Source organism: Lycium barbarum, chromosome 6, assembly GCF_019175385.1.
Source record: "Lycium barbarum isolate Lr01 chromosome 6, ASM1917538v2, whole genome shotgun sequence".
Classification (NCBI taxonomy): domain Eukaryota; kingdom Viridiplantae; phylum Streptophyta; class Magnoliopsida; order Solanales; family Solanaceae; genus Lycium; species Lycium barbarum.
In genome coordinates, this window is record NC_083342.1 from 100,199,249 (window position 1) to 100,213,076 (window position 13,828).

At 33.6% G+C, this 13,828-nt stretch overlaps 2 protein-coding genes across 2 annotated transcripts; one reads left to right on the plus strand and one right to left on the minus strand.

Moving 5' to 3' along the window:
- Positions 1-873: 873 nt before the first annotated feature.
- On the plus strand, positions 874-3,839 carry LOC132645022 (pentatricopeptide repeat-containing protein At5g18950). Its single transcript, XM_060361755.1, has 2 exons — positions 874-1,111; positions 1,856-3,839. Exon 2 carries the CDS (start codon positions 1,862-1,864, stop codon positions 3,665-3,667), a length of 1,806 nt encoding a protein of 601 aa, XP_060217738.1. The 5' UTR covers positions 874-1,111; positions 1,856-1,861; the 3' UTR covers positions 3,668-3,839.
- Positions 3,840-7,133: 3,294 nt separating this feature from the next.
- On the minus strand, positions 7,134-10,089 carry LOC132599859 (uncharacterized). The gene is made up of 2 exons (XM_060313037.1): positions 9,864-10,089; positions 7,134-7,390 (listed from the first exon to the last, which is right to left on the minus strand). Exons 1-2 carry the CDS (start codon positions 10,015-10,017, stop codon positions 7,167-7,169), a joined length of 378 nt encoding a protein of 125 aa, XP_060169020.1. The 5' UTR covers positions 10,018-10,089; the 3' UTR covers positions 7,134-7,166.
- Positions 10,090-13,828: the final 3,739 nt, after the last annotated feature.

The following is a 13,828-nucleotide window of genomic DNA, read 5'->3' on the forward strand; positions in this document are numbered from 1 at the left end:
ACCCTTAAAAAAAGGTGATTTGCACAAATAGGCTATTTTTGAGCTGGTATTTAAAAATTGCCCCCTATTGTTTTACGGTTTAGAAATGAGATTTTAAATTTACTGGGAAAAAAATGGGACTAATTTATCCTTAAGTTGCAGAAATGGTAAAGCGACATGATAATTGTGGCATGTAAGATTTCATGCTGCATTCAACTTAGTTATCTTGTTATATAACTTATTAAGTTTATCAGATTGTTAAATTTTTTAATTTTCACTCATGGTACCTCATTTAAAGTTATTTCCTTACTCATCGGATTTTGTTGATTTTTAGGTTTTTAGTACCTCATCTAAACTCATTTCATTTATTCTATCAGGTTGTCATGATTTCTAGTTTTCACTCATACTACCTTATCTAAACGTATTGCATTTACTCTACCAATTTGTCATGATTTCTAATTTTCACTGATGGTACCTCATTTAAACTTATTACATTTAGATTTTCATGATTTCTAGTCTTTACTCATGTCACGCCATTTAAACTTATTCCATTTTTAATTTTCACTCATGGTACTTACAGATAAACTTATTCCATTTACTCTACAGGATTGTTATGCCCCACTAGACATAATTTCAATTCCTAAAGGGGGGAAAATAAATAAAAAATCAGCCATCTGAAGACAAAAATTAAAGACCGCCCATTTGAAGAACAAATGCAATTATTTGGAAAAATAAGACAATATTTAAAGACTAACCACATGCGGGAACCCTCGTTGCTAAAACATGAAAAAAGGGTTCTGTAAAAGCCCAATGATGAAAAAATAGGCCCAATTGAAGATTTAGTCTTTTTGGGCCTAATAGCTACAAATCCTCTGTCAATGCCCAGTGAAACAGTTTGTTCTTCCTCTCTTCACCCTTCTGCATAATTTTCGAATGCCACCTTCCATTCTCACCCACAAGTAAGATTCGTCCTACTGTTTTTCTTTTTTAAAAGAAAAATATTTTTCTAATCCTTAAAGCATTCTTCCTTGTCATATCGGATTCTACTGTGTTGTCAATACTTTGGAAGAGTTTCAGATATGGGTCTTGAAGGATCAATACACTAGCTTTCCTTCTTCTAAGGCTAAAAAAGGTAAAAAAAAAAAAAATCCATTAAAAGTGTATTCTTTCTTGCAGTTATATCTCATATTGCTATTCATAAATGTGTAAAAGGAGAGGCCTTTCATGTATTCAAGCTGATTTTTTTGTGCATTTATGGATATCCATTTGAATTTTATTGAAGACAGGCAGATTTTACAATTCTTTGCTGCATTTATATCTCACATTACATGTTTCTCTGTGTTTTAATGAAGAGGTTTGTAAATTCATGTATTTAACTGAAATTTTGTTGGCATTCTTGGACACCCTAATGAGGAATCTACAGATTTGAGATGCTTTATTGCATTCATAGATCTTTCTGCTATTCATTCATGCATAAATGTTTACATGAATACGCATTTCGTGTAAATTAATGTGTTTAGCTAAAAAGATTGGAATTTTTGGCACCCATTTAAATTTTATTTGAAATTCTTTATTGCATTTATATCTCATATTGCTATTTTTATGTGCTTAAATGTGCATATGAAAAGACATTTCGGGTAAATTCATGTATGTAAGCTGAGTATTTGATTGGTATATTGGTTACCCATTTGAAATTTATTGAAGAATTTGCTCATTTGAAATTCTGTTTTGCATTTGTATCTCATAGTGCTAGTTGTACATTCTTATATGTGCATATAAAGAGGCATTCCATGTAAATTCATGTTTTTTAGCTGAATATTTGATTGACATTTCTGGATAGTGGATACCCATTTGAATTTCATTAAACAATCTGCAGATTTGAATGGCTAGACCTCCATTTTTTGTCACAAGCTTGTGCACTCGCCAAAATGTTAACTCCCCAATCCGTAACCTTAGTATTGCTGGAACTAGTAGTGGGGTTGAAGGTGAAGTTGCTGTGCAAAACCGGGATCAACCAAGTTCAGAGAATCATCAAAGTGAGCAACAGAGCTTAGCTGAGATAGCTAAAGATGTTTGCAAAGTCATCCGGACACGACCCAGATGGGAACAATCATTGTCAGCTGATTTTCCCACTGTTAAGTTTACTGATCCAAGATTCTATACTGAGGTTTTGAAGGCAGAAAAGAATGTTATGTTCTCGCTCCGGTTTTATTATTGGCTTTGTTCTCAAAATGGATTTTCGAGGGATCAGTTCTCTGATGAAGTAATATTTAATGGGCTTGTACAAGCCAAGGCCGCCAGTGCAGCTAAATCTTTTCGAAAAAATATGAATTTTGTGCCTCAACCTAGTTGTTGGGAGGCCTACATGGAGTGTCTTTGTGAAAATGGATTGATTGAGGATGCCGTCGATGTGTTTACTGAATTGAGAGGTGTTGGCTACTGTCCATCGTTGAAAATTTGGAATTCAGCCCTTTCAGATTCTATCCGAGCTGGAAGAACTGACATTGTATGGAAATTGTATGAGGATATGACAGAATCTGGTGTTGAAGCAGATGTACATACGATTGGGCACTTGATTCAAGCATTTTGTATGGAGAACAATGTTCCAAAAGGTCATCAACTTCTTCGACAGGTCTTGGAAGCTGGGCATGCCCCTAGTAATGTAGCTTTTAATAAACTGATTTACGAATCATGCAAGAATAGAGATTACTTTAGACTGTCATCTCTTCTCCATTCAATGATTTCAACTAATCGTTCTATCGATATATTAACTTATCAGCATGTTATTCAGGGACTATGTGAAACGAGAAAAGGGCGTGAAGCTTTTCGGATATTTAATGATTTAAAGAATAGAGGCTATGCTCCGGATATGGTTATGTATACAACAATGATTAATGGTCTTTGTAAAATGAAATTACTTGGATATGCCCGAAAGTTATGGTTTGAAATGATTCAAAAGGGATTCAATCCCAACGAGTACACATATAACACACTCATCCATGGGTATCTAACAACTAACCATCTAAGAGAAGCTGAAAGTCTTTATAAGCAAATATGTGATAAAGGATATGGAAAGACCACAGTGACATATAACACCATGATTTATGGGCTGTGTCTTTATGGAAGAGTAGAAGAAGCTCACAACTTGTTCAATGAAATGGCTGAGAAAGGTGTTGCGCATGATGTAGTCACATACAATTCTCTTATTCAGGGTTTCTGCAAGGATGGGAAGATCGCTGAAGGTCTTCAGTTTTTATATGAACTGTTAAAGCAGGGGTTGCAACCATCACCTGCTTCTTATACAGTGTTAATTGAGAAACTTTGTGAGGTCGGCCAGGTTTTGGAAGCAAAATCATTGTGGAACGATATGCAGGATAGAGGTGTCAAACCTGCAGCATCGACTCATGATTCTATCATACTTGGATTGATCAAGCAGGGACATGTAAAAGAGGGGGTCGATTGGTTGAGCAGTATGGTGAAGAGTAGGCTCAAACCAGGGAGACAAACTTTTGAGAAACTGATTTATCATCTTTCTCAAGCAGATAAGTTGGATGACTCTTTATCCATTTTAGATTACATGCTTAGGTTAGGTCATGTTGCCAGAGAAAGTATTTTCTGTTCTCTAGTAAATAAACTTTGCAAAGATAATTCCCACCATATTGAGATACAAATGGGAAATATTGTCTGAGCAATTCAAGACAGTTGATGTCTTACAAAGATTGCGATACCTTTATCTTGTCTAAGGCCAAATGGGAAGAGAAGATTTTTTTTTGCTTCATACAACTTCATTGGAGGAAAAATCTATGTTGGAGCAAAATGTATGACTGATTTTGTGTGTACTTCACTTTGTTTGGTTTGTATCCTAATTTAGATTATTTTTTTTTCCTTAAAAGAAAGAGACAGAAAAGCCAATGGGGACAAAATTCAGCACGCTTTCTACATCTTTCAGATTTTCCATTTTATGCCAAAAAGCCAAAGGGAAATACATCTATTCTTTAACCTAAAGATGTAACCAGATTTGCTTTCAAAAACTCTCTGGTTCCTTTCTTTTCACACAAAACAGCATATGCAGGGAGCGGGGATTTGTGTCTCAGATCTTCTTTGTCCCTTGGTTTAGGACTTTGTATTACCAGCATTGCATTAATTCTTGTGCTGTTCTTGGCATTACCCACTTAACATTGAAAATAGTCAGGAATAGCTGCTATAGACGCGCTATTACGGGCATGTGTACGAAGAGATGATTAATCTCTTTATTCAGACAAATGACATGTAGTCATCCCTCTTCTCTGTAAATTATCCTGGGCAAGGGGCAGCTTCAGGGTCCAAGGTCAAGCAGCAAAATGCCTATGTCCAGTGCTTTGTTTCTTCATATTTTTCTCCACGGCTAGGTTCCTATTTCAGCAATAGAAGAGATCAAAGTCTTGTAGTAAGAGTTAACAGTGAAAGATCCAGTTGTTTGCAGCTCCCATACTATTGAGTCTGGCTTGTCTTCTAGGACTGGTGGTGTTTCCACAGCTGAAACAGTTGTATCAGTTCGTCCATTTTCCAATCACTGCACCTTCTCTTAAATTTGATGCCCCACTGTTGACCTGTTGTAATTGAGAGGCACTTTCAATTGCATCATTATTTCTTCTCTTTGCTGGGTATGTAGGAAACTGCATTTACTAGTCTTTTAACAGTGATAAGAAAAATTTCATTAGACCACACTAGCACATGCGTCCTAATTGAATTTGAGAGTGTAAGGTGAAAAGTGAAGTTATGTGCAATTAGTATGGGTGCACTTCTTGGCTATCGTTTTTCCTTTAAACATATCCTAGCTGATTGCGGATCCTTGTGTTGGTCTTTAAGATGCCCTTGGGTCTAACATATTCAGGTGCCTGGGATCCTGGAAGAATGATTCTAGTGCGACATATTGATGAAGTCTAAAGAATAATGAGGTCCCCTCGTTCACCTCCCAATGTGCTTCCTCAGGTAGAAGTCAGCTTTTGTTCTACATGATTCCAAAAGGTATAATAAATTACATCTTACTGATTACATTTCCTTAGAGAAGAAGCGCAATGGATGATGATGAAAATAGTTGCTTATGGGAGAAATATGAGTAATTTGTTGGCCAGTTATGCTTTAAATTCTGCCTTACATTGAGCAACCATCTGTAGAGGCTTCTCGATTATGTCCCTGCAAAACGTGTAAATTTCAACAAAAAAAGTAGAAGGAAGACAAGCAACAAACAAATTGCATGTTTGTTATAAACAAGATGAACTCTCTCTTGTTGTGGCTAATTTAGCGTAGATAGCTGGCAGGTTGCAGGTTATGATGGGAGCATCCTGACTGCCTGCTTGATGCAACTCCACGTAAAGTTGAAAGTAAGGTAATTTGAGATGGCTCTCTAGAAAAAGAGTCTGTTCTTAACAGGCTGTTGGAAACTGGAAAATGAGAGTAGGATCTCCGGGTTTCCATGTTTTGCCTGGCTAGAGGTATATCTTGATGGCTTATGCTTTAAAGCAACCCAAGAAAATGAGGTCCTCTGGAAAAAAAATATTTTGCAGACATCTGCCAGAAGCTGTTTACAACAGTGAGACAAGACAAATGTTTTGGATTTCCTGTGTTTCTAAATTTATGGTTCATGCCGTCTGCCTCTCCTCACAAACTGAGGTCAAATGATCCTCCTGACTCTTGCTCCCTCTACAGTCCTTAATCTCTATTAGCCAATAAAGTTCCCAGTTGCAAAGGATCAACTTTATACCTTTATTTGATGAAGTTCTTCAAGTTCCCTCGTCAATTGTTGACCCTGTTGTTGACAACCACATATCACGACATGGGAGTTCTGTAGTAAAGTACTTCACATATAGTGGCAAGTTGATTAGACCAGTTCTGGAATAAGAGAGGTACTGTTATGCTGAAGCAGTTTGCTCGGCTTGAACTCCAAAACTCAACCTACGATGATGATATCTTGGTTCCAATATGGCTATCACAATTGCCAACCAAATATCACAACGTGGAGTTGTGTAATAAATATAATGTACTTCACACGTAGTGGCAACTAGCAAGTTGATAGATGTCAAGCTAGTCATGATTTCTGCTGGCAGTTGATGTGGTTAAGCCAATAGCAGAATTAGTTGAGTTACTAATAAACTATCGTGGCTAAGGGAAGCTTCATGGACCAAAACCCAGCGGAAACATGCCACCTTGTATGATGTTGTTTTCCTCCATATATGTCTCCATTGCCATGTTCCTACTTCAGCTGTAGAAGAGATCAAAACTCTTATAGTAAGAGTTTACAGCAAAAGATCCAGTTTTTTGCTGCTTCCATACGACTGTACGAGTGAGTCTGTCTTTTCTTCTAGGCTCTGTACTGTTTCCACAGTTCCAATTGCTGCAATTTCTATTGCATCATCACTCCTTCTCTTTGCTGTTCGTGTTACAGTCAGCTTACTATACTTTTTGGTTGTCTTCTTGCCTTCGGTGCATTTAGGAACTAATCATTCTAACTACACTAGATACTGGTAACTGAAACTTTTTGTAATTCTCTTTTCATGCAATGCGTGTTTGATTGAATTATTGATTTGGAAATTGGTATGAGTCAGGTTAAAAAGTAAAAAAGAAGAGAAAGGACAAGGAAATAGTGAATATGGATTATAGTACTTGAGGTGTGTTACGAGTGTATAGCCTGCTGCTATTTTTAGTATTAACCTGCATGTCACTGTAATTGTAGTACTACTCTTGACATTCCAAAGCAAGGAGCTATTCCCAGATTTGGATATCCTTCTTGCTATTTATTAATTTGGAACATGGAGGGATTAAACAGGTTATAAAAAGATCATTAAAATAAGATAGTTGATAGAGCTGTCAGAGAAAAAAACAATGTTCTCATTATGCTTGAACTTTTCAACATTCGGAAGCAATGACTGTTCATAAATCTGCTATCCCTTCTTGCTCTTTTACCTAAAGGTTCCAGAGCAAAATTTATGCATAAATGAATGCTCTTAATGTCAATATCAGTTCTAATTCTTGTCTATTTCAGATCAGCATCATCATTTTCCTCTTTACTTTCCTTCAACTCTTCTTCTTCTTCCCTTGAAAGCTGCTCGCGCAATCGATCAGCCAAGCCTTCAATGTTTGTGCATATTCCAAAATCAGGGCCTTGATAGGGATTATCATCATCATCATCAGAATTGTTGAATGCTGCTTCAATCTTTTTTGTGCATGCGCTCCACAAAACTTTTATCGTCCCTCAACTTCTTGTCATCATTTCTCTTTCGTATCTCCATTTCCTCTTCCGATGATGAGTCTGAGTTCAGGTCGAACATGTATTTCCACTGTTCCTGAGTGAATTCACTCGATGCAGAAGTTCCGGCTGAATCATACTTAAGTTTCTTACAAGTCATTATCTCCTCATCCTCTTCGGATGTCTCTGAAGTTGATAAAAAGATATTGTAAGGATATGTATATTTTGGATTAATCAATCAACCAAAGAAGTTGCTACTATACACCTTAATCATGGGTATTAAAGGTGTGAAGCATATTATTGGAATTAAACTAGTTTAATACTACTTTGCAGAGACTAATTGTTGATAGATAAAAGTAGTCCTATTGGAAATTGTGTAGAAAGTGAGAAAAGTTCAACAAATGTCAAGGTGAACAAGCACTTACAAAAACTAACAGAACATTACAAACTCATCAAAATTTGAAAAGGACTATTATATCTGTTAAGGATGGCAGAATATTGCTCAGAGTACCTACATCTTCCTCCATTTTAGTGACAAGCATGGCAGTATATCCTCATTGAAGAACGTTGAGATTATTCCAAGTATTTGTAAACTTTGTATCAATGAATCAGTCAAATAAATTTCTCCAAATTTTAGAATAGAGATAGATTGCTAGTTGCAACACAAACAATTAAGGGAAAATGACCTAATAATACCTATTTAAGACTCTATATTACAAAACATAAGGATACTTTTCCTTATTTACAAAACATACCAACAAAATTACAAAGTATATCAGATTTGAGCTTAATGGGATACCCACGATTTTAGGCTTTTTTTAAGGAAGAAAAAACTGATTTTAAACATGGACTTAATTTTAGGATACTTACCATTCAACCTCTTCTTCTTTTTAAAAATATTTCTCTCTTTCTCCCTATATTATAGACACCATTTTCATACCTAAAATACATCTTCTCTCCTAATATAAATTTTCAAATCAATATTACAGAGTATTTTTGATTACTAACTTGTGTATTAATTGTATATAAAAATTGATTTGTATCGTTTTGAGATATATACGATCATTGTGTGTTTTGAAAATCTGTATAAATTATATAAACTATAGTTTTAAAAAATGTTGAAAACTAATATATGTATGAAATGTGTATGGAGCGTGCTATATCATTTTTTTAGATATATGTGGCACAATGTGTATGAAATGCGAACAAATTCGATATCAATTAGTCTTAAAAATGTTGATAGCTGATATGCGTATGACATGTGGATGGAATTTGGTTTGTATTAATCAGAAAACTTATTATACATATATATATATATATATACTTTCTCATAATCTATACATATTTTGATTATATTTTATACAATTTATATGTACTTTGTCATAATCACAATATATGTACAACCTTTATACATATTTCATACGTAGAAATTATAACGAATTTATACATTTTTACATATTGCATACAAAAATTAAAATATATTATTTTTTTGGAATAGAATCTGGTTTGTATCAATTACAAGTTTATTATACATATTTTTCTCAAATTTACACATACTTTGATTAGATTTTATACTATTTATATGTGCTTTATATTAATCAAAATACACATACAATTTTTTGTACATATTTCATATATAAAAATTATAATAATTATAAGAATCTATACAGTTATACATATTGCATACGAAAATTATACATATATGTTTTTTGGTGTATGAACTATTTACATAAAAATTACCGATTATAGTGGACTTTTTGAGTAAAAGTTGGAGAAAATTAGGTAACAATATCTCTTAATTTTGAATAGGAGAGAAAAGAGGATGAAATAAGGAAGCAAAAGTTGGAGAAAATCAGGAAACTATATCTCTAAATTTTGAATGGAGAGAGAAAAGTAGATAAAATAAGTAAAATGATTTTCTTACCTTATTTAATGTGTTTTATTTGCTTCTTTTTAATTTACCTAATTCGTATAGATTTGTAACAAGTCTATTGATATATTTTGTAAACTGAAAAACATCGTCATGTCTTGTAAATATACCCTCTTACCATATACATATATGTTTTTTCCCCAACGCAAGCATATCGTCGAATGACTATGAAGTTGATAAAAGAGGTGCTTTAAAATAATTGTGAATGTTAAATAATTTAATCTATCAGAGAAACTTCTATATTATGTTTAATTCATAAAAAATAATACTAGTGTAACAGAGAATCTAAATTCTTTTGACCTCATATCAGAGATCAAACAAAAAACTAAATATCACATGGCACGGAAAAGTACTTTGTTTTTGTTAGTAACACACATACAAATTTGAACTTGAAGGTTTATTTTTTCAAATTTGAGTTTAGAGCCTTAATTTTTTATTTATTTAACCTGGGACTTTTGCGGCCGCAATATCTCCTTTTTGTCTAAGAGAAAAATGGATAATTTTCCAATCAAAATATTTTCTATCGAGATTTCTTTCTATATATAGTAGAATATTGTCTTTTCTTAGAAAATTATTGATATGAAGATTGTCAGTCACATAAAAAAAGTTGTGTTTGGACGTGTTGAAATTATAAGAGATTTCAAGGTTATTTATTTGCAAGGGTAATCTAAAAATAAATGAGTAACTTTTATTTCCATAATTTAATCAACCAAAGCACACAAGATATACCTTCACGTTGTTGTTCTGCAAGTTTTATAAGAAACTCATCCAAATTCTTCTGCAAAATGTCTCGATCGCGAAGGAGGAGTTCCATATCAGCAGTGAGTTTAGCAGCATCAGAAGTTTTTGCATCTATCTGACTATGTTTTGCTTCAAGTTCCATACTCGATGAGTTGGATGATTTCGTGTATCTTGCATTCAGTAAATGTCATTCTATAAGTAGCAGTAACAAAATTATCCTCATCATTATCCGATTCAGATGGTGGGATTTCATCGACGATAATCTCATCATCAGTGCGATCCTTACTGAAGCTTTCTCCAGTAACAATTTTATATTTCTACTAAGAATAATTAATGAACTGGTGTAATTATAACTCCTCGTAGATTTTATTGGATTAACTTTGATTTAATTAAGTTGCTGAGTTTTTAGAATTGAAATGAGATGTGTTCAAATTTGAATGCATTTGCAATATCTAAATCAATTTATATGTTTGAGGTTGTTTTACTATAAGTGTAGGTGATATTTGCATTACATAATTATGACGTCTTGACTGGCATAAGTAATCTTCATGCTTGAGTTGTGATATTTAGCATTTGAAATTTAAGGACCCGTTTGGCCATCATAATTATTCACTTTTTTCCGGAATTTTTTTCACTTTTTTCAAAATTAGTTGTTGGACCATAAAAATTTCAAATACAACTTTGTATTTGGAATTTGAAAAACAACCAAAATCTTGTTTTTCACTTTTTCTGTTTTGGACCATTACTTTTATTTTTCTATTTTCAATTTTTACCCTAAAAGTTTTTATTTTTATAAAAAGGACCCTCATCTTTCGTCTTCTCAATCAGCTGATCGGGAAATGCATGCTCGACAAGAACAAATTGTTCACAAAATGTGAAAAAAATATATTAAAGAATAGATATTACTAATGTTGTTGATTTTTAGTAATAATGGATTTTTGTAATAATATTTAGAATTGACGAAGTGTAATAGTATATAGTAGCTCGTAGGCGAAAAGAAACACACTGCGTCATTTTAGTTTAATCTGTGTCATTTTAGTTTTATACTGAAGGTTCAACTTCGAAAGGGGAAAGAAACATGTTTTTTTTATTCTGGGTCATTCTTGTTTGAATCTTTTTCTAGTATTGGTAGTGTTTATAGCTACTTGGTTTAGTTCTTGTTAGGTTTTATATGGAGTACAAGTGCAAGTTGGAGTTTATCGGGCAGTGTTTACGCACTGATTATGTTTATTAATTTCTAAGGTGGTTTTGCTAGTTTTTAGAAATTGGAGAATATAAATCATATTTTATATTATTTTTTTAAAAGTACATTTCATCCACCAAATATTATTTGCAAAAACTATAGTCAAACACAACTCCAACTTTAAAAATTCCAAAAAAGTAATTATTTTTTTTTTGTTTGTATGGCCAAACGCCTACTAAGTGTCATGAACACAATAAATGAATCAATAAATAAATAAGTGTACAATTAAAACTTGTCGAATACTGTGACCAGGGGCGGAGCCAATATACGGCTTACGGGTTCGGCCGAACCCAGTAACTTTGGTTCAAATCTTGTATTTGTCTTAAAAAAATTCATTGAATAGGTATAAATTGTTACTTTCGAACCCAGTAACTTAAACGAATTAGCCTCCCGAACCCACAAGCTTCAAATCCTGGCTCCGCCTCTGCTGTGACGGATATACCTAAAATAAGCTTAATGCCTAATGGTATTGTGAGCTATAACAACCAGGGCGGATTTAGTGGGATGTGAGCACCTGAATAGCCTCGGTGAAAAATTACACTCTATAGATAGGGTAAATTTCTGTGTTTGTGTATATATATAAATTTTGAATACCCTAAACAAATTGAAAAGATTAGCTCAAGCGGTCCAGGGTGTTCAAAATTCTCTTTGGCGTCCAAAGTTTGATTCCCAAGGACAACGATATTTTTTATGTTTAGCTTTTATTATTTTTTTCGAACTCCCTGAGTAAAAAATCCTGGATCCGCCACTGATAACAACTGAAAAAATATACCTTTACCATGACTAGTTTTAATATGAAAGTATTGGTTTTCAAAAATGGTAGAAACGTCTTCCATATTATTATTAAAATATAAGAGATTATCGAAATTAATTCTAAAAAGATGAAACTCAGTCCTTGTATGATCTAGAGGTGGTAAAGAGCGTTTTTCGCGTGAAATGATGCTTACATAAAAATGGTAAATATTTATTTATATCGGGTGTTTATACCAATCAATGCAATTTATCATGCTTAAGTGATTTAGTGAAGTGAATATTTACATTAATTAATTATGGTTAAGTAATAGTTGTATATATTCAAATATATATCCTACATTCATTGGTTTGATGTAAATACCCGATGTGAATACGTTTTTACCCATAAAAAATACTGTAATTGTGTACATGTAATCACTACTCAAAGGGAACAAAAATGAAAACTTCTACAATTGTTGACCCCAAGAGAAATATTCAAGAGTTGCAATTCGTGCTTATCCTTGTCCATAATTTTTCTTTTAATAAAAACTGAAAAGGGTCAAATATACCCCCGTACTATTAGAAAAGGGTTAAATATACCCCTCGTTATACTTTGAGTTCAAATATATCCTTTCCGTTATATTTTGGGTCCAAATATACCCCTCTATTTATATTTTGAGTTTAAATGTACCCTCCTCCGTTAAAATTGACAACTCGGTGAATTAGACATCACATGACATGCCACCTTATCACTCTAACCCATTTACCCCTCTCTTCCCCTTCTTCTTCCATCACACCACCATCTCCATAGTCAAGCTAAATAAAACCTGTGTTTCTACTTGTGACTAATTGGACCAGCCAACGTAATTTTTAATGGTATTTTTGGAGGAGATTTCTGCAGTATCAAAAATTTGTCAAATCTCCATTTGAGTTGTGAAATAGTTGGTCTGTACAAAGTCAAAAGTTCACTTCACAAGCTCTAATACTCTCGACTACTGTTGGCGGTATTGCTGTGCTTCTTGTAAAGCATGAAACTATTAAGTATCTTCTCTTTACCTAGATGCGGTGAACTTTTTAAAGGCTGATAATTGGTTTAACTGAATTACTATGATTAATTCCCTTTTATGATGTATTTCAGGATCATTCCTAACTGTAGTCATTCCTAACTGTAGTTCATTATTTGTTCAGGTTGTCCCTTCAATAGCTATTGCTTTTGTAACATATGAGCAAGTGAAAGATCTATTGGGAGTTGAGATCTATTGTGGTGATGCTAATGATGGCAAAGGTTGTGAAGGGAGAGGAGATGGTAGTGATGGAAGAAGAAGGGAAAGAGAGGGGTAAATAGGTTGAGGTGGTGAGGTAGCTTGTCATGTGATGTCCATCTCATTGAGTTATCAGCGTCACGTCAAATCTTATGTCCATCTTGGACAATTTTAACGGAGGAGGGGTGTATTTAAACTCAAAGTATAACAGAGGGATATATTTGGACTCAAAGTATAACAAGAAAGGTATATTTGGACCCAAAGTATAACGAGGGGTATATTTAACCCTTTTTTAATAGTACAGGGGTATATTTGACCCTTTTTCGTAATAAAAATATAGTCTTTTGAAATAGTCTTAATTTGTCATTCAGTATCAAACACATAATAACAACAATAACAACCCGGTGAAATCTCACAACATGGAGTCTGGGAAAGATAGAGCGTACGCAGACCTTACTCCTACCAAGGATCAAACACATAATTAGTTTAGTTAATTTGTATAATACTAGTTCTTCTTAACAAAATTAGGGCAAGCCACCTAAATGTCTAGGCACCTAATATCCAAACTAGTTGTCGATGTAAGTGAAATGAAATCATATACATCCTTAAGTTTAAATTTCAAAAGATGCCCACAAAAAAACAAAAAAAGTTTAGGCGGGTAGTATTGCTCGATATTACTACTATATATAAGGACAATTTAAAGAGTTTTGTAGTCC

Bases quoted from the DNA above. Each gene is read 5' to 3' on its own strand.
- LOC132599859 (XM_060313037.1), bottom strand. From the start codon at position 10,017: ATGGAACTTGAAGCAAAACATAGTCAGATAGATGCAAAAACTTCTGAT. The intron at 7,391-9,863 runs GTATATCTTGTG...TATCAACTTCAG, and splicing joins TGCAGAACAACAACGTGAAG to AGACATCCGAAGAGGATGAG.
- LOC132645022 (XM_060361755.1), top strand. From the start codon at position 1,862: ATGGCTAGACCTCCATTTTTTGTCACAAGCTTGTGCACTCGCCAAAAT.